We start from the raw sequence: 19,790 nt of genomic DNA on the forward strand, positions 1-19,790 counted from the left end.
GAGTCTGTTCCTTTGTATTTATTGTTTTAGGTGCTAAAGTCTCAAAACCAAAGGATAGCTCTAGCCATGATGCTCCTACCTATTGCCTGACTGGTTGAAAGGATAGCTCTAGCCGTGATGCTTCTACCTGCTGCCTGATTGGTTGAAAGGATAGCTCTAGCCGTGATGCTCCTACCTGCTGCCTGATTGGTAGACAGACCTCTGCGTTAAGGCAAGGGAGACACAGGACCTTCTGATTTACGGTCCTCTGCTCTTCAGTTATCTATGAGAGCATGGCATGCAAAGGGTATGAACTCGCAAAAAGGACTTCTGGATGCTTCTAGGATCCTCCTGTCGAACAGAGTGAGGAAGTTACGAACTAACCCCCCTGGACTTTAAGCAGATGCGTGAATGAAACAAGATGGCAAGTGCAAACGGGCCAGATCTGCAACTCCAGCAGCTGTCTCTTACCACTCAGACACTTCCCTTGAGGGAATCGGCATTTTCCTACAAGGTATGAGCTTTTTGTGATATGACAGTCATTTTCTAAATATAACACTTTTTATTCTGCACCAGCACCGAAGCAGGATGTCATCTGTTGTACGTTATTGTAAATGCAGGTGGAGGAACAACTTTGAAACTAACCATATCTCTGTTTTTCACATGACCCCATTATTGCCGCACCTGTCCCCCCTCTCTTTTCTTGAATTCATAAATCTGTCTTTCCCCTGTCAGCAACCTTTTCGTCTTCTCATGCTTCTTTTTTATTACCCTTGCAGCTCAGAGCCTGCTCGTGCTTTTATTCTCTGAAGTCTAACCTACCATGACTCCTGCAGAGATTGTTGTTTGTGTTACCAATGATTTATGTTCACTTGCTTATATTGGTTTTAAGGTGGACTCTTTGTCAGTGATAACCATGTGACTCTATTGTTTTTCTGGTGTACAGTGCAGTAACACCTCCCTGATTGAGTTGTGCTTTATAACAAGCATTGGCAAAGGCAATCATTCTCCCTTTGAAAAACGGTAGCCAGCCATTTAGATTTGCCATTGTTTGTTGCCAATTCTAATTATCATTGGCAAAAGGAAAATAATAGGAAAATACTTGTTGCAGATACAAAATCACCAGAATCCAGAGCGATTATGTATGCTCTCACATGCATCATGATGTGGCTGAGGTAAGTAAATAAACAAAAAGGGGCCATAAAGACGCATTTAATGAAAGAAGAAAATAGCAAATTGTAGCTGCTGGGCCTGTCTAAAAAGTAGAAAATTTAATAAAATATAAACGAAAAGGTCAAGTTGTAAAGGAAAGCGAATGTGATGGGGAGAGCAAGTAAAAATTGTCACGGCGCAACAGCGATCAAGGCGGGAGGGAGGGGAGACTAATAAAACAAGCATTTGCAATGCAATAGGTCTCGCATTTACGCGACTTTAAGCTCTTGGCACTGTAAATGATTATGCCTTTTATTTATGTTTTAAAAACGAAAACAAAAATAAAAGGCATTATCATTTGCAATGTCAATAGTTCAAACGCTCGTAAATGCGAGAACTATTGCATTGCAAAGGCTTGTTTTAAGAGGCAAGAGAGAAAGGACAGTCCAGGAGCTCAGCCCGTCGCCTTAAAGCAGTTCAGCATATTGTGTATGTTTGTCAGTCGGCAGCCTGCTTGCTTCCCATACTTTCGGATTTAGGCGCCTGCATTAAATAGTGTTCTACGAGAGGCGGTTCCCAGCCCTGCTGCACTCTTTCTGTGTTTTATACCCTGGAATGATGAGCTGCTGGGTGAGTCTGCCGCAGCTCTCAGCAGTAGGTGCACTCGCACACCGAGCTTCCTGTCCATCTTTCTCCTCACCTTACTGGCAATGTACGTGGGAGGTGTAGTGTCTTGGGCGAGGCCTAGCACACCACGGACACAGGCACACAGGTCTTGCAGTTGGTGGCCAGTTTATCACTGAACCACGCCCAGGTCCCTGGGCTATTTATTAATTGCTCTGCGTGCTGGCCGAACCTACGCTGGGCCAGCCTCCTGTCATGACGCTGTTGGGGTCTGCAGGGACCACCCCCTCTTAACAACTGCGAGGTGGGTCGGTCCATTAAAGGCAAACACTACATTAGGCTGAGAAGCGCCAAAACATGGGCTGTAATCTGAAACAAACCGAAACAGTGGAGTGCGCTTCCGGCTTTGCTTTTCCTGAGCACTTAATCCTCAACCGCACCATTGCCCCCCAGGAAGTCGCCTCACGACCTCTCCAATGCCCGTGCGACCCAGCCCCATCAGAGCCTCACCCCCCAGGAGCCACCGGGGCAGGGCACAGGCCTGCAGCTGTGGACTCTTGCCGTGCTCAGCTGGATGGATCCCCTGCTGGAGTGGGGCGGGTCTGACAGACTCCACCTCCTGTGCCGGGACAGGAGCAGTAGGGCACTTGAGGCAGTACTCCTGTCCTGTGCAGGGTGCGACTGGTCACCCTCGCGGCAGGGACATCCAGTCTGATAGGGAAGAATGGGAGGGGTGCTATAGGGGGTGGGACGGGTGGGGAGGCCTCTCAATGTTTTACAACATCTTAATGCTCCATTGGGACTTCAGCAAAGATATTAGGACATGCACTCGTCAAAGAGAGATGAGATTGTGGGACGTGGTGCGACCTTTCATGGACCAAACCAAATGTAGTGCGCTCACAGCTGTGCTTAAGTATGGGGGCACGGACAGGACTCTTGGGGAATAGTTATCTGCCATTGAGTGCAAAGGCGAGGGCTGACTAGAAGTGCAAATAATGGCATACCGCGGAGCATGCTGGGAGACCGGCCTCAGCACAGTGTAGTGCTGCATTTTATCCTTCGTAAGTAGGAGGCTGGTGCGTAGCTCCGACTTCACAGCTCCAGCACACTCATGTCCGTATAATATAGAATATACCCCATATCACCTGTCACCAGTGGTCGAAGTGGGGAAAAAAAAGTAGGGAAACTGTGGGCGGAGAATCAGAGGGCGGGAATAACCTGAGCATTGGATCAGTGGGCGGAGTTAGAGGTGTGGCCAGGATGCGCAAAACATCCCAATCTTTAGTATTTGTGTGGCATTTCACTGACCAGTTACAGCTTATTATGTTATGTAATTCAACCAATGGATACACATGATTATTTAACGATTAATACGAGCTATTGACATTAGAAACATATTCCACTTTGTGAATTTATTTTAATCACAGAATGTCCCAAAAATGCTTAAAAGCAGAAGCACGAGCCATTTGTTTCCGAGCCATGGAGTTTCTGTCGTCAGCAATATACACAGAGACAATCAATTTTACGTGTGTAAATGACTGCATAGGAAATGTTACATAAGACAAAGGACTACAAGGTGTAGGAGTCACATGATAACCATACTAGTAGACAGTATAGTTTAATAGTGATTGGCCTGGAGAAACACAAACTCAGAATTTAAAACTTAATACCATGATTGGGGGTTCTCTTTAAAAATCATTATTGATTTGTATCAAAAATAACACTTTTTGCAACATTAGGATAATCAAAAGCATAGGGAAAAAACCATAACGCTCTAGTTTATACCTTGCAGTTTGTATGCAGCTCTTAGATGAAAGTTAATAGCTCACTGTTCTTTGTTAGGATTTTAACTTATAAACTGCAAGTAGCAAAGGATCTCACTGACAAAAGCAGTAACCCACTGACCTATTTACAATACGTGCACTTTGTGATGGTCCTGGTACATTTTCTTTGCAGCAGGCACATTAACCCTCTGCGCTATCTTTCCATGAGTCAAAACTTCCACTAGACAAATCTCCGATCTCGCTCTAGGAAGAAGTTTATTCATCAGAGTTATCATGACATTTTTATTATTGCCGAAAATAACTGGCGGCCAGGAAGGAGGCAGCAAGTGCTTTTAAAACCATAATATACGACGCCCCCACTCAAAGTCAGCGCCCGTTGCGGTCACACCAGTCGCACCGCCCTAGAGCCAGCTCTTCTCAGGGGTCCTGTGGCCCCAGTGACAGAGTCACTGTTGCTCTAGGGTCTGCTACTTCGTAGGCCTGCCCGCAAGACTGGAGGTGAACTTCAGTATTGATTGTGGTGGGCAAGCCTTCAAGGTGAACCCACACTTGCCACTGCTAGGGTCCACCTGCTGGTGCTAACACACCAGGGCTTTTCTGGTGCCTTCTAAGGTCTGGCATGGGAATGTGCTCCCTCAGGAGAGTGGTCTGGGGGACTGTTCATGAAGGCTGAACCTGGTTCCCCAGTTCTAAATGTAGCAGCTCTGCCCCCAGTGCTACATCTGCTCCCTCACTGAACACCATACTGCCCCAATGAGAGAAACTCATACTGCCTTCAGCTACAATCCAATTTGACCTGCTATAAATAACTGGGTGCCACTCAACTCAAATTACACACTAGGCAAGAGTAATATGCTGCCTAAAAGAAAAGGTAACAACATCCTGGATAAAGCAAACACTCATAAGGAATGAAATATTTAATAAAGCATGTAAAATGTAAGCAGGAACATGGTGAACGTAACGCTTTTATTCAGAAATCAACAAGTATTTGTGCCTGAAAAATTAAGGACATAACTACAGGGCCCAGAAAGGACCCATTTCAATGTCCACTACTTATATGCTTACAAAACGTAAGCAGTATGGTTTCAAAAGACCACATTTGTGAACACAAAGCCGCCGTACACATTTCGTTTTCCAATCCACCCATCAACCAGGTATTGCAGTACCTCCATGCAGGGCCGGTCCTAGTATGTTCGGGGCCCTGGGCAAAAGGTAATGTGGGAGGCCCCTGAAATCTACATAAGTGACACCTTCTGATCTCAGGGAAGCTGCTTTGTGCAGACTCCACTTGGGCTGCAGCTCCTCTTCTCAGCCACCCCAACCAACTCTTGTACAGCCCATTTCGAACTGAAGGTGTGAGAATTGCTTGGGAGTTAAACCTGTGTGGGCTAAAGTGATGACAACGGGCGCCCTGCCGAGTCTCTGAACTGGCTGCCTGAGAGGTGTACCCTCTCCTAGTCCTTCCCACACCATCCCTTCGAGGCCCCAGGAGGGGGGGCCCTCCCATGAGCCCGTTTGTGAAGCATTTCTTTCACTCTGATCGGCAGACATACACGAGGACTAGTGGGGTGTTAATTGCCATTGTGGTGGGCCCCATCCTGGCAGGCAGAGTGCCAGGCCCTGGACAGCTGCCCACACTGCCCAAGCCTAGCGCCGGCCCTGCCTCCAGGTAGGAGGTACTGGAAGAAAACATTGCTGTTCAAAGAAAGACAAGAAAACAAAAGTAGCGCTTTACTGGCAAACTCTGTAAAGTGGCGCTAATGTGTTGGGGTTTGAAAAAAAATATCTGGCCACTTTAAGAACACTTCATCTTGCTTTATTTAATTATTTTTCAGAGTTTGAACATTTTATTTCCGAGGCTGCACTTTGGAATAGAAAAATGTCAAAACGGCATTTCCAGCAAAAGTGTTTTTCTTTTTTGCATCCATTTCACAGGGGTACAAATGGACGACAGGAAGAGACGGTGAGAACCATTTCTTGATTCATGATTTTCGGAAAAGTGAGAAGGAGTTAGACAGAACTAGAGGGAATAGGAGTAAGAAAGAGTGGGCAGCTGCCAGCGGCAGAGCAGAAGCGGACACCTTCCTTGTCTTGTCTGGGCAGGAAGTAGGAGACAGAGACCTTTTCCTTCTCTGCTCCCCGCCCGTCCACGAACAGAATATTTGTGACGTCCAGGGACTCATGTTCATAATAAAAAGTAGGAGAACGGAATCTACAGAATTAAAGAAGTAGGGGCACGCCGTGCCCTGCCGTTCCCGCCCACTTCGACCACTGCCTGTCACACACAGGAGCTTGTGTCTTTTCTCTCACGGAGTGATACAGTGTACACTTTATAGACTATCAGACAGACCCTGCTCATTCAGTACCGTGACAGAACTGTAGGCACGCTCCTGTAAACACAGCAATTCACACCAGATAAACATGCAGCGCTTCCTCTCACTGCAGGGGCAGACAGGTGGGGTGAATGATTGGCTAGCAAATAAGCTGGACTGACTTCACCATGTTTATCAATGATTCCGCAGTGTCGCATAGCTCCGCGCACATGGGGCTCACCGCCCCAAGCGCCTATCGCGGTCACAGAATATATATTTACCTCCAATAGCCTTCCACCTATATTTTGTTTTTTACTAGCCCTCCCTTCATGTCCACTAGCTCGCGAGGTCAGGGCAAAGAGACGGGGCCGTGTCCACTGTAAGGCAACTGTGCCATCACCTACCTGAACACGGTGTTCCTCAGTGCGCCTTTCCTGACACCTTTGCGGCGCCTAATGGCTTCTATTAATACCCGTGTTGACTAAACAGTGACCTCATTACACGTACCCTAAGAGAAGAGCTCATGCCCAATTGGCCCTAACTAGGCAGAGTTGCGCCAATTATTCACCCACTTCCAGGCCCTCTGAGGGGCAGCAGAGGGGGCTCCTGGGTGGCAAGCCCTGGGCCTAGCATGCGCATCCGTGTGGGGTGCTGAGGGGCCAATTCACTACAAGAGACCCCACCCACTCGCCTTGCACCCAGAAAAACAAAAAAAAGTCCCTCTGTTCTCCAGACACAATAACTTTGTATTCTTAATGTCGGCCATTTATTGAGAATCCTTTATGATGGCAGGAACACCTTGATATAGAGTGTAGAAGTGAGTTTTTAATCCCACTTATTTTAAAGCTCCGAGATAGCAAATTACGTTTTTCATTACTGTGGGAGGATCAGTGCAAAGTCTGCTGAAATGGAATAATGTTTCAATATAGTGCACTGTCCAGAAAAAAAAGTTTGTAGAAAATTGCCAGAAAATGTGGGGTGACGGCCAGAGGTAATAATTTGAGAACTGGGGAGAAAGGCTCGATTCTCCGCAGCTCAACATCCTGTGATTCTGGGCAAATCACTTAAACTCCTGATACCTAAACAAAAACTTTAAAAAACACATGAATGTGCCGTAGTGTAAAGCAACTGATGTTCCTGTACACTGCTCCAGTGCATTCGGGTCAAGTTCATGCTACACAAAATGTGTAAAAAACCGGGGCGGCTGGTGACATTTGAAAGTTGTTTGGCGTAAAATAATAATCATACTGCACCATAGCGAGCGAGCGCAGCGAGCGTGCCCGAACCCCCTAAGGAGGGTTCGTGGGGATGTCCCCCCGTGAAAATTTTGAAAAAAGCGTGGACAAATGGTGCATTTTCAAGCAAATTTGAGAAAGCAGGAAGGTTAATAAAGCAATTGTGAAAGTGCAGTTAATACATTAATAGATGTCATAAAATAGGTAGCTGCTTATTCAGTATAACCACAGAGCTTCATACATTCCGTCCTATTACGCTTCTGAATTCAGACTATAAGACTTTCATGAAAATCTCAGCTCTAAGAGTAGAAGTTGCACAGCAGTTGGGAACCTTCTCTTGCAGGTCAGTACAAAACATGTTTGTTACACTCTCTCTTCTTCCTGCCATGGAGCTTTCATCCGTGCTCCTGACAACAATACCCACAACTGCCACCATGGTAAGAACAACTAGACAGCAAAAGCTCAAAGCTCTAATTAAGGCAGTGATCGTATATGCCACCATGACTTTTACAACAGCGGCAATAACTTGCCATGGATTTCAACCATGAGAGCTGCTCTATTCCCTCTGTTAGTTAGCAGATGAAGAGATTGCCCGAACTGCATTGAGCATGCATTACAATATGGTTGCCTCTTTCAATGTGAGCATACCTTTCAGTATTAGTGGAAGCGTTTCTGTCTGAGTCTGCTTTGCAGTGTGAGTGTGCCCTGAAAAATGAGTATGCTTTGGATTGTATGTATAAGCACACAACATGCATACCAACCCTCCCAATTCAGGTGAGAGAAAACCGATTTCAATGCTAGTCTCTTGCTTCACGGTTCCCACATGCAAACCACACATTCTCAGCGAACTTCTGCCAGCTGGGACTAGTATTGGGTATGTATGCACTGCGAGTAACCTGATATTAAAACATAGATTGCCTTCAGTTATGTCACATCCTCCTTGCAGTCTTTACCTTGGAAAATACTCATACAGCCTGTCTTAATAAGTTCAAAGGTGCTTTGATTTCCAAACAGGGCGCACCTTTTTTAGCTTCGATTTTGGCGCCCAGCCCTATTTTTGCCCCAGTCCGGCCCTGACCAGAGCCATCTCGTGAACACGCCGATCTACTAAAAGGCAAAGCCAAAGCACTGTGAGTTGGAGTTCGTACAGAACATGTGGTCAGACAAATGTTAGCGATCAAGGATTGGTTTCATGGTTTGATTTGAGAAGCAACACAAACAAGGAAATATCGATCTTTGTGTCTTCATGATGTGTGATAGTGTGCATTGTTGAGAACTGTGTGTGTGTGGGTGTATGTTTGAGTGATTTTTTGATGTATGCTCGTATAATATGGAATTTGTACTGGTGTGTGTGTGTGTGTGTGTGTGTGTGTGTGTGTGTGCAAAAGAGAGAATGAGTTTGATATAGTGTTAGAGATGGTGGAGTTAAGAGGATTGGTGTGTCTGTGTGTATGTGTGTGATGGAGTTTGTGATGGGTGTGTGACTTGTGGTGGTGCTTGTGGTAGTAATTGTCATGGCATGTGTGTTGGTGTGGAGTAATGCTGCATGTGCAAGATTGAATATGGTGGGTGTTTGTTAGGGGGTGATGTTTGTGTGTGTTCTCTTTGTGATGCTGTTGTGTGTGTATGTGTATTTGTGTGTGAGTGTATTTGTGTCTGTGTCTACTTGTATGACAAACACAGAATATCTGGGGGGTGAACTACCAAGGAACTACCACAATCCAGGGACGCAAGCACACCCAGCCAGGCAGCCACTTCCACAGTGTTACAGTGATGTAAAGCTTTGGTCACCTCATATTCCCCTTCTGGGCCTTTCAGTGGCTTACTAGGCATGCAGTCTATATGTCTTTTGTGAAATCTGTATGTCTTTATTCTATGCAGGTAGAAGCAATTGTTGCCTTGGCCTTGCTCCAATATTACATAGTGGATATAGTGGATACGGTGGATATGGCGGCCAAAGACAGGCCACTACCTGTGACCCGCCCCAGCATCCTGCCAACTCATCAAATGACTCTTGCCTCTTGTTACAGGACCATATGCACACTAATACGTGTCCATTCAAGCCTGTCCGATTCGGGCACTTTATCCTTTTGGATTAGGTACATTTTGTACTATCTAAACTGGCAAATACACATACCAGTCTAGTGCCTTGGTTTGTTAATTTCTCAGTCATGGCACACTTCTTGAAAGACTACTGCAATAATTAGAGCTTGGCGAATTCAATGGACCACTGTACAAAAACATAAAAATCCAGCTAAGATAAGATTTGACAAAAGGCGAAATGGGAGAGTGAAAGGTGGGAGATAGGCAGGTGTAGAGGTAATTTGGGATGTAGCAGCTGTAGAGATTGGGCTTGAGATAATAATATGAAGGAAGAAGAAAAAGGGCAAGATTGGAAAAGTAATGGAAAAGGAAGAAAATAAATAAGGGGAGGAAGGACGCAGTTTGTAGACAAGTAATCAGATGGAAGCCTTGGTACAGGTATCTTTCTGAGTAACTCATATTTTGAGAGTTATTAAGGAGCTCTTTCAAACACATCCTGAGGCAGGCCTCAGATTTGTTGGACACCAAACCGTTACTCAGTAGAACAGCTGCGAAATTAGAGGTATATCCTGAAATACATTTAATGGGAAGTGCATGATGCCACAGTATACAGCAGCAGTGCTGTAACAGAGCTATTCCATTGTGTTTCTGAAACAAATACAGGATAATCAGTCGAGAGAATGAAAGGTGGATGAGCTTGAAAAAGAAACAAAGCAGGGAGTGATGACGAGACCCCTCCGTTAGCACATTCTCAGTCATCAAATGGTCAGGAGAAACACACAGATTGAAGACCCATTTGTCCCCTTTACGGTTTCATTCATCTGCCATTAGTAAGTTTAAAAGGGTCACCAACTTGATGAGATAGGACTTGCAGCAACTGGTGTCAGCATGATGAACCAGTCCAGACTGCACACTAAACCCACTGACTCTCTGCCTCAACTAATCGAAGAGCCCATGGCAATCCACAAATGACATAAACAGCAGACCCACCACCAAGTGTACTGTACATCCGTTCCGACCCGAAAAAGGCATCACGCCACACTGTTCTGCTTTGAGTACATATACGCATGCTGAAAGGCAGACTTTTGTGAACATATCTCTGCCAGCGTTTCCCTGTACTTCCGGATTGCCTATGCCACGGCTTCTGTCTTATCCCATAATCAGAAATTTTAATGTAACAAGTAACATGGCTTTCCCTCAGATCACTGGGAGCCGCCACGGAGCCCGCCAGTGTGCTGAAAGCAGAATACACTAATCATCTCCAGTCTCCTGAGATCCATTCATCTTTTCCTTAAGCCATTAAGCCAATATCTGAAATCCTTTACAGTAAGCACTTTTCGCCGCTGCACCCTCCGCCTGCTGTCCTTGTACTTTTCCCACTCGTGATGACAGCCTCTCTGAACTCAGACAGCCACAGCCATCCCTCAAAGAGAGGCGCCGCAGCCCGCAGAGGAGGAGACCAATTTCAAAGGTGCAGAACTAATAAGAGCAGCTGAAAAGATGGGAAACACCACTGAGTCGCAAGCAACCCATAAAGATGACACACAAGTGACAGCTTATCAAACATGACCTTAAATTGTGGTTCTGTTTTTTAATAACTGCGTTCTGCATGCAGGTGGCCCTGACACGCGGGATATCTTTCCATCTTGCATCATTGGCAATTGTGTGTATGGATTTTCATTTAATTTGGGGTTGTCACACATGACCTAATTCAAAATAATTAGGGAGAATGTCTCTTTTTTTTACAGTATATCGCCTATCCTGTATATGGGCTCAGATTAAAAGCAGAGTGACAGTGGTGCATTGCTGTCAAATGCTTCATGGGTTGTTTCCATAAATTGTTTTTGCATGAAAAAGATTCTGTACCGTAGCCTGCATCACTGTCAGGGTGTATGGGGGAGCAAACTGCCTTTCCAAAGAGGCCAAAAGACCCCCGACAAGATTCAGAATAAGTACAGTCTCTATACATTTGATTTCCAACACTGTAGCCTCATTCCGCCATTTTAGTCAAGGGCCAATTTCATAATGTTTTCATTATACTGTACCTACTACACTTAGTACACTAAACTGTATGCACTGACTGTGGCCTTACTTACCTGGTACTAACAGTACACGAGCGAAGCAGAGCACGATATCAGCAGCAACACAGGCACAGCACAGTGACAGAAGTCGTGGTGAGGCGCCTCAGGCGGGAGTCACGGTCTGCTGCTGCCTGCGCACGAGGCGAGCCCCAGGCTATGCTGACAGATAGAAGATCCGACGTCACAGCGGCACGCGAATCAAATGGCCAATCACTGCATGGCTTCACATGAAGTCCCACACTGATTGGCCATTATGCAGTGCGGCTGCACCACCCACGCGCGGCCTCCAATAATGGATTGCCCTGCGGTGGACCAGCCAACCCTGGCGCTGCATGCAGCGCCAGGATTGGCTAGGGGGGCACAATGATTACTCGCCCCGTCGCCCTTTGTAACGCCGGGGGCTGCTACCCGGCTAAACCAGCATCCCCTGGTCCCTCTCTCTAAGGGGAACTTCCACAGCCTAGTTTTTGTGCATGCTCGGGTAAGTTTTAGCCCCACAATTCACTTGCGCAATGCGCACTACTGTCTGCTGCAGCTGAGTGTGTGGACTGTGACTCAAGCTGCAGCAGGCCAGCCCCCCTGCCCCTGCGCACTCCGGATATGTCGGGTGTGTCCCAGATTCCCGGGGGCGGCGGGTAGCGCCGCTTATAATTCATGCAATATTTTTAGTGTCCTCTTCAACGCGACAGTGGGTCCATGTGTGGCTAGTGGGGCTACGCCCCTTCGCCCCAATGGACGCACCGCGGCTGGTAAAAAAATCATAAATACTCTGTTGAAAGAGTTAATTTGAAAGCGCGTATGCATGCAATTCCCTCTGTACGTTTTTGTAATTTCAGTCAAATTGTTGTCAACAGACGTAACAATGTATAAACTGGAAATAAATATATGCCACTATGCTGGCGGAGTGTGCTGTACACATTTATCCTTTGCCGTTTTCAACATTTCTGTTTCAGACATTAGACATAAAATAACGAAATCAGAATACTGCACCCATTTTAAAAGTAGAGCCAGAGGAGATGGCGAGGCGTTGCAGACATCAAACCTTTGCCCCATATGTGAAAGAACATACGCACGTGCATTTCCATACAGCTTCCGGTTTAGCGTAGACGAAAGTGGACAGGCACTGTCTGGTACTCAGTACCTGCACCTCTAGAACTCGACAGGGAGAGTACCTCAGTTTCTCGGCAGGGGTGTGGTACTTTGAACGGGAGAGTACCAGCACTTTCAAATAGCAGGCAGGTCCTCTGGGGTAGTGAATGCCTGCACTTCTAGAATTCTAAATGCATCAATGCCTTAAATGGGCAGGTACTGCCCGCACGGAGTACATGTCCTTCTTTATTTTGAAAGGGACAGTTCGTGTATTTCTCAGCACTGCTGCAAAATATTTAATGGGAGAGTACTGACACTTCTCACAAGCAAGCAGCACCCTAGAGAGTGAGTACCTGCACTTCTATATCTCCACGTAAAACACTGCATGGCATGCACTAGTCACGCAGGAATGTTTTCGCCTGAGTGATCCCACCCGTTCATGCATGCCATTCCGTGCCTGCTTTTCTGGTGGGAGTGAGTCAGTGTGTGTGATTTTTATTGTTACTTGCCTGGCGTGCCTGATATTATTGTATTGTACATTTATATAGCGCTTACTACCCCTCACAAGGCGTCAAAGCGCTTTTCGGCGAGTAGCACGCTACTCCGGAACCCAAAAAGGATTAGTGATTGGCCACCGCAGAGAAGGCGGTGCATCTGTCTCGTCCCGACCACTCTCCTTAACGCCCGCCCGTGTGTTGCTCCTTGAATTTTCCTTTGAGTTTGTGAAAATGAGTCACGGAGTGCTGCCCTGGGACACACAGATGCTACTCTGTTGCTGTTATAACAGGCTGGACATGCCTGCCACGGCCTGTAATTGGCTCCAGGTGTGAAACAGCCCCCACAACACACAAATACCATTCTCCCCCCAACGGAGCATTCCAAAATCCAAGCAACCCGTATTACAGCTCACTGAAGCCATATACAACAACCTAACAACTAGCTGTATCGACTTTGCAACAGGGGAACTAGGTTTAAATCTCGGCATAACACCCAGTGATTCTGGACAAATCTAGTAATGTCTCATTCCCTATACATCTATGTATCTAGTCTGCGTCTCCTGTAAATTGCTCCAGTGACTTCGTGCCAAGTTCACACTATAGGAAATTGAAATAGAGGTAAGAATGGTCGTAGCCACTTTCTTTAACTCGTACCGCACACATCGTGTTTACAAAACTGGGTCAGTTTCCGGAAGATTGGGGGCACTTCCTATTTCTTTAAAATAAGTTGTGTCTCTTTGAATCTTTTATTGTGCTCAATTTTAATTCTTATGGTGGATACTGAAAACCAATCCGACACCCGCCGGCCGAAGGTTGTAATTTGCCGCTCCAAGCACACGTGTCTACTCATTGGAGGTAATCGAATTAATCGTATGTTGGCTATTCCGGTTGATCAACCTATCAGTGCGTTTGTTTTTGAAACATTCCTCTATTTCATAATAAAAGAATAATGTAAAAAAACAATAAACAACTTGTTAAAGTATGCCACTAAATGTTCGATTGACAATAAAAAAAACCCATGAAAATATCTCATCCCTCTGTGCACGCCTTTTTTGGCATATATGTATATAGCCGCAGCTTAAATTAGATTGTGTGTACAGTCTGTGCTTTCTTAAATGACAAAATAATTTGTAAAAGGCTATCGTAATTCTTCAACTTTCAATTAACATGCATCGATCTCTTATCTTTATGGGGCCATGTGTTTCTAATTAGTGTGGAGGTGCGCACTGCCCGACCTCTCAAAGGAAAAAAATCTTGACGAAACCAAGATTTTTTTCCTTTGAGAGGTCGAGGGCAGTGTGCTACTCTTAGCTAATTAGAAACACATGGCACCATAAAGATAAAAAAGTGCTTTGCGACATCCGCAAAACAGACAAGGCAGTCCGTATCGGCCGGACGAAAAGGCGAAAGGGTGTCACCAAAAAACCCTCATTTCTATTGGCAGGCCACCGTCCCAGCCAATGAAAATGAGGGGCGGGGCTTCAAGTCCCCTTCTCAAATCTACTGTCCTACAAAATCTCTCGCCCAGCGAGCAGCGCTTTGCGCTGCAACGCCAGGCGAGAACTAAAATATATATATATATGTGTGTGTGTGTGTGTATATATATATATATGTGTATATATTACCTACTGGCGATAGCCAGTAGGTATATATAGTTAGGATTGTTTTCCATAGGGAAATCGCAACATTCTATTGGGAATAACTTTGGCGCCGGTTGAGGAATCTTCCTGAAATTTTCCTTAACTTTGCCTCGTGGCGCTCCGGTCCTTCCCTGAAAGTTTGGGGGTGATTCGTCAAGCGGGGGCCGAGATAAAAGGGGGGGTCCCAAAACGTGTTTTCCCCATGTTAATTTCCATAGGGCGGTTGGACTCACTTTTAGCCCGAACGGCTGAATGGTTTTCCACCAAACATGGCAAAATTGTAGGGACTGGTAGCCCGATGTGCCTTTGCTATGTCTCAAGATATGTGCTCCAGTGGTTTTTACGAAAATTAACTTTGAAAAATATATATTGGGCTACATTGGGCTATATATATGTTAGAGCCCAAATGTAGCCCAATGTAGCCCAAAGATGGCCACCAGAGACAAAAAAAACAAATGTAGCCCAAATATCAGCCAGATGTAGCCCAACTATAGCCCAATGACCGAATGTCTCAGAGTGTTCTAAAGATCAACTAGAGCGCTAAGAGTCTTACTTATGACAAAAGTATGGCACACCTGAAGTCATCTTGATTGGAATAAAGTGTTAACACTTAAAACATTTAATTTGCAAAGGAACAAAATGAGGGGGTTCATTTTGCCATAGAAATTATGATTAGTGCTGAAGAAAGAAAAATTAGGGCACATTTTGAGTGACTTCTCAAATCCTCTTATATTTCATTAAAAAAATTCTGATATGCAGTCTCCCAAGATGGCCACCAGAGCCAAAAGAGCCTGTGCTTAAAAACTCTGTTAGCAAAGCAGGCATTTGAGATTTAAAAAACGTTTTAATATATAAAAACGTTATCCGCTAATAGAATTAGCATTTAAAAAACCTTGCGAATTCAATGAAAAAACCATAGGTTTCAGGCCTTATATAGTTAGGAATTAGCATTTAAAAAACCTTGCGAATTCACTGAAAAAACCATAGGTTTCAGGCCTTATATAGTTAGGAATTAGCATTTAAAAAACCTTTGAAATTCACTGAAAAAACCATAGGTTTCATGCCTTATATAGTTAGGAATTAGCATTTAAAAAAACCTTGCGAATTCACTGAAAAAACCATAGGTTTCAGGCCTTATATAGTTAGGAATTAGCATTTAAAAAACCTTTAAAATTCACTGAAAAAACCATAGGTTTCAGGCCTTATATAGTTAGGAATTAGCTTTTAAAAAACCTTTGAAATTCACTCAAAAAACTATAAGTTTTAGTGGTGTTATAGTTAGCTGGACATTTTACTCATACAAAACCATTGAAATTGCTCCTATATAGTTAGTTGTACTAACTATATAAGGCCTGAAACCTATCGTTTTTTCAGTGAATATATGTATATGTATGTATGTGTGTATATATATGTGTATATATATAATTTGGCCGTGGGGCAGGTTTCTTCATAAATCGACTTGCCCTGTAACAAAATCCACTTGCCTTACTGATTATGCCAGCGCTCCTTCCATAGTAGGTTTTGAATACTAGCCTTTCCCTTATGTTGCCACGTTTCTGCAGATCTACATACTGGGGCTGAAGATAATGGTAAGCGACAGTTTGAGGGTTGGAATGCCCTATTGAGACTGTGCTAACCTACTAACTTGCATTATTTTAAAGGGTTTTCACCATCTCTTCTCTAATCTTTTCCCATACTGAGAAAGGTTGGAAATCTACTCCTGACAATGGCAGACATAAAACTTATCCAAGGTTGTGGAAAAAGTGGTTGGAGGGAAATTGAGCTTGCAAACATTCAGATTTTCGCATGAGCAAATCTACACATGCATATTTGCTGATGCTGAAATGCAGTTCCTAATATTTTCTAGGAGTACTGTGTATTGGCCTGCTTCTGTAAAGACATGTGAATTCACGAAAGTCGTATATCTGCACTTAATCCAAGGACATGTGTGCACTTTAGAGACTTCATTTGATAATTGGGCCCCTAATTAGGCCTGGCGTTTACCATGACCTTTTGTGTTTATTAAAATTCTGTCTCTTTCTCTCTGCCTGTTGGCTAGCTTCATTGTGAGTGACCGCATACTGTTCTTTCACAAGGAGCATATCGACACACAGTCGTTTTGTTCAGTGCTAGGGACTACTGTGCAACCTGTGCTTTTTGAGACCAAAACTATTTTTGCTTTTGCCAATGTTTGTTATAATGTGGAGGGCCCAGCAGCTCCCACACCAATAAGGTTTTACAAAAGCAAGCCAAAACAAGTCACGCATTGTCAAAACCAAAAGGCTGACCAACAATTTCAGACCTTCTGGCTTTACCAATGCTTGTTCATTTTTGTTTCCCATAATCTATTAAAACTGGTTACACTGATTTTCCATTATTTATTTTTCAGAAATACTAGCGTACATCAACACTTTTTGTCTAATTGATGCTGCACAGAAATGGTACCTAAACTTTTACAGTGGTAGCATTTTTTTGTTAACATTTTATTTTGAAAGCAAAGAATCATCAATCTTGCTTTCAAGATTCTGCAGATATTTACATCTAATCAGAGAGAATTCTGGGAGCAGTATACATAGCCTCATATTGCTAAACGTGTGTACACATTTTTATACTCTAACCACTGTCAGTAGTGCAGTCTAAGCTTGCAACGTTTATTTAGAACGCTCACCCTAATAATAAACGATTTGCATTACTGAACCATAAATACAAGTTTGAACAGCTTTAACACATTGACACACATATTACCGTAACTGCAGGCAATGTCTTTTCCGTGATCTATAAAGTGGTACTGTAAACTGTCAAACAAAGGGTTTGTGCTGTCGGGGGTTTGGCCTACTTGTCCCAAGGACAAACTACTCATTAAAACTTGTTGCCGAAACAATATGTCGTGGGGAGAGGAGAGCATCAAATCTCTCTCTCTAAAATGTAGCTCCCTGAACGTTAGCAGTGTAATGATACAAGTCATGCAGTCAAAAGGATGGTAGAGAAACCATGCTTCATGGGAGGGAGGAGCTGAAAAAGAGGAAAGAAAGCAGAAAACCGTGGAATAAAAAGCAAGCAAATAAGTTTGACAAGAAAGTCAACCTATAATACGGAATGGGAAGACTAAAGACCACTGTAAGTATTGTTATCATATACAATAGGGTTTTTGACAACAGACAGGTACATCTGTAGGCGATAGCTAAAGTTAAAAATAAATCAGTGGAAATTTCTTGCTCCACCAATGGTACTACCTGTTACATTTATTATAAGTAAAACTCATATACCAAGGTCAGAAGACAATGCCTACTTTCCCACCTACAGCAGTTTCCATCCTCGCACATGCTCAAGTTGGTTGGAAGGTTGCAAGGGGTTACCCCATGTCTTGAACACCTAGCATTGGGAAACCCACAACAGATCCCTCCTACACCCAACAAATAGCCAGTTTGTATAACAAACATTGTATTATGTGCTGGGTCACCATTTTAAGATGCCACTAGAGGGCTAAGAGGCCAAGTAACTGATGAACTCTGTGCTACACAAAACAAGTTGCATAATATAATTGCTCTTCTCTACAGCTCTGCCAATTTCCCTTAGATACCGCTGTGTCTGCAACATCCCCCTACTTTTGTAGTGCATACAGAAACTCAAGTGCACCTCATGGCATACTTTGTTCTTTGTCATTAGAGGTTGACACTGAAAGTTCAATCAAATAATTGACCTCAGTTAGCGGGGTGGCGGAGCTTGCGAGCGTTGATGGTGGACGTCTAGGTGCAGAGCTCTGCACCATTACCCTCAAGGATCCTGTTAAACATCCTCTATCTACAGGGTCAGACGGTGCCTGAAGGAGGTATTGTCCCCTGAAGCCTCGCGGCGGACACTGTGGAGTCTCTTGGTGACAAACGACACCGGAAACGGAGATCCGAGCCGGCGCTGAATGGTGGCGGACTGGGCCGCAATCCCCAGACTCGCCTGTGGAGCCGCCCGGTCGGCGTAGCTGTACGTGCGGCTGGCTGAGCAGGGACGGCCCCGGTCCTGCTGGTACACTACCACCGCGGAGGAGACTACGGGCTGGAGCCGACTGCGGAGGCCACAAGAGGTTAGACTCGCTGCAGTGCAGGGCGAGATTGGGGGCATATTCGCTCGTGCAGCCCAATAATTGCAGGAGACCTGGTGAGGGCCTAGCTTTGGCGGTACGCAGAGCTGGGAGCACGCGGCTCGCTCTGCCGGACAACTCCCCGTGGCAGCCACACCGTAGGAGGGACCTGCCCCAGACTTAAATTCGTACATTCTGCCCACGACGGTGATTCTGCACCACAACTACGTGTGCTGGTTGACTCACGCGTGGCTGCCTCTACAGAAGGAGTGCCTTCCCACACCTGTACTATCAGCCCTTCGCCTCCACAACGACCAGGGTCAGCGAGGGCCCAGATACAGTGGGGCCGGCGCGAGCGCGGGCTACTGGGCGGACAGGAGGTGAGGACCGGGGGCTGGGGAACGAAAGTGTTCATTGATAATTATTGAAGCCCTGCCCCTCCCGCGCCATTTTGCGATGTGGTAACGGGACCCCTGCCCGCACACCGACACGACTGCTACGGTGGAGTGCAAAGACCTACTGAGCACATCAGTTTCTGGCGGCTGCCTGATTGGGCTGTATTTGTACGCTAAGCCCAACTGCTTCAGAGAGTGCTGACACACCAGGCGAGGGGTTTGGAGAATAACTGTGTTCACTGCTGCAGCGGGTGGGGCCCTTTGAACTTGCGCTGGATGTTGCGACTACCCAATTGAATAGCGTGATCGGGAGGCAGAAGGTGGCATAACTCGAGAACCATTGCCCTAAGGCCTTTCAACATACTAGTCATCGGGCCGGGGGGAGCCGTAGACTGGGACGCACGTTGGTCTGCGGGAGCGGCCTGACGAGAGATAGCTAGTCGAAGTGTCCTCTCCGAGTTGATCTTTGTACAGGTGTGGTGAGTCAGTGGTGGTTTCTTACTCTGGACATCCTGTCTGTTCATCATGGGCAAAGGCGACAAGACCCAGACCAAGCTGGCCTTCGACCAACGGCGGGCGAAGGGGCCGGAGGCCCAGGCACCTGAATCGTCACCACGAGACGGTCCCCCTGAGAGCTCACTGTGTGCGGATATCAGAGAAATGCTGGTGTCCATGGAGAAAGGCCTACAGGACAGCATGGCCTCAATTGGCTCTAAAATTGATGCCCTCACGTACCGTATGGACAAACACGCGGAGCGCCTTGACATGTCAGAGAGGCGCCTCACGGAAGTGGAGGAAGCCCAAACAGAATGGGACAAAGACCGCAAACAGTTTGGTAGACTACTACAGGTCATCCAGGACAAGTCGGAGGACTTGGAAGCCCG

The 19,790-nt window shown here is 45.5% G+C and overlaps 1 protein-coding gene across 2 annotated transcripts in view; it reads left to right on the forward strand.

The window, feature by feature from the left end:
* The window catches only part of NIPAL3 (NIPA like domain containing 3), a 214,139-nt gene that overhangs the window by 40,605 nt on the left and 153,744 nt on the right, over window positions 1-19,790 (forward strand). For both annotated transcript variants that reach the window (XM_078681262.1, XM_078681263.1), the window contains exon 2: window positions 31-493. In XM_078681262.1, coding sequence (XP_078537388.1) covers window positions 401-493 — 93 coding nt within the window. In that variant the 5' untranslated portion in view covers window positions 31-400. The remainder of the gene's footprint in view (window positions 1-30; window positions 494-19,790) is intronic.

This window comes from Lissotriton helveticus, chromosome 3_1, assembly GCF_964261635.1.
Source record: "Lissotriton helveticus chromosome 3_1, aLisHel1.1, whole genome shotgun sequence".
NCBI lineage: Eukaryota > Metazoa > Chordata > Amphibia > Caudata > Salamandridae > Lissotriton > Lissotriton helveticus.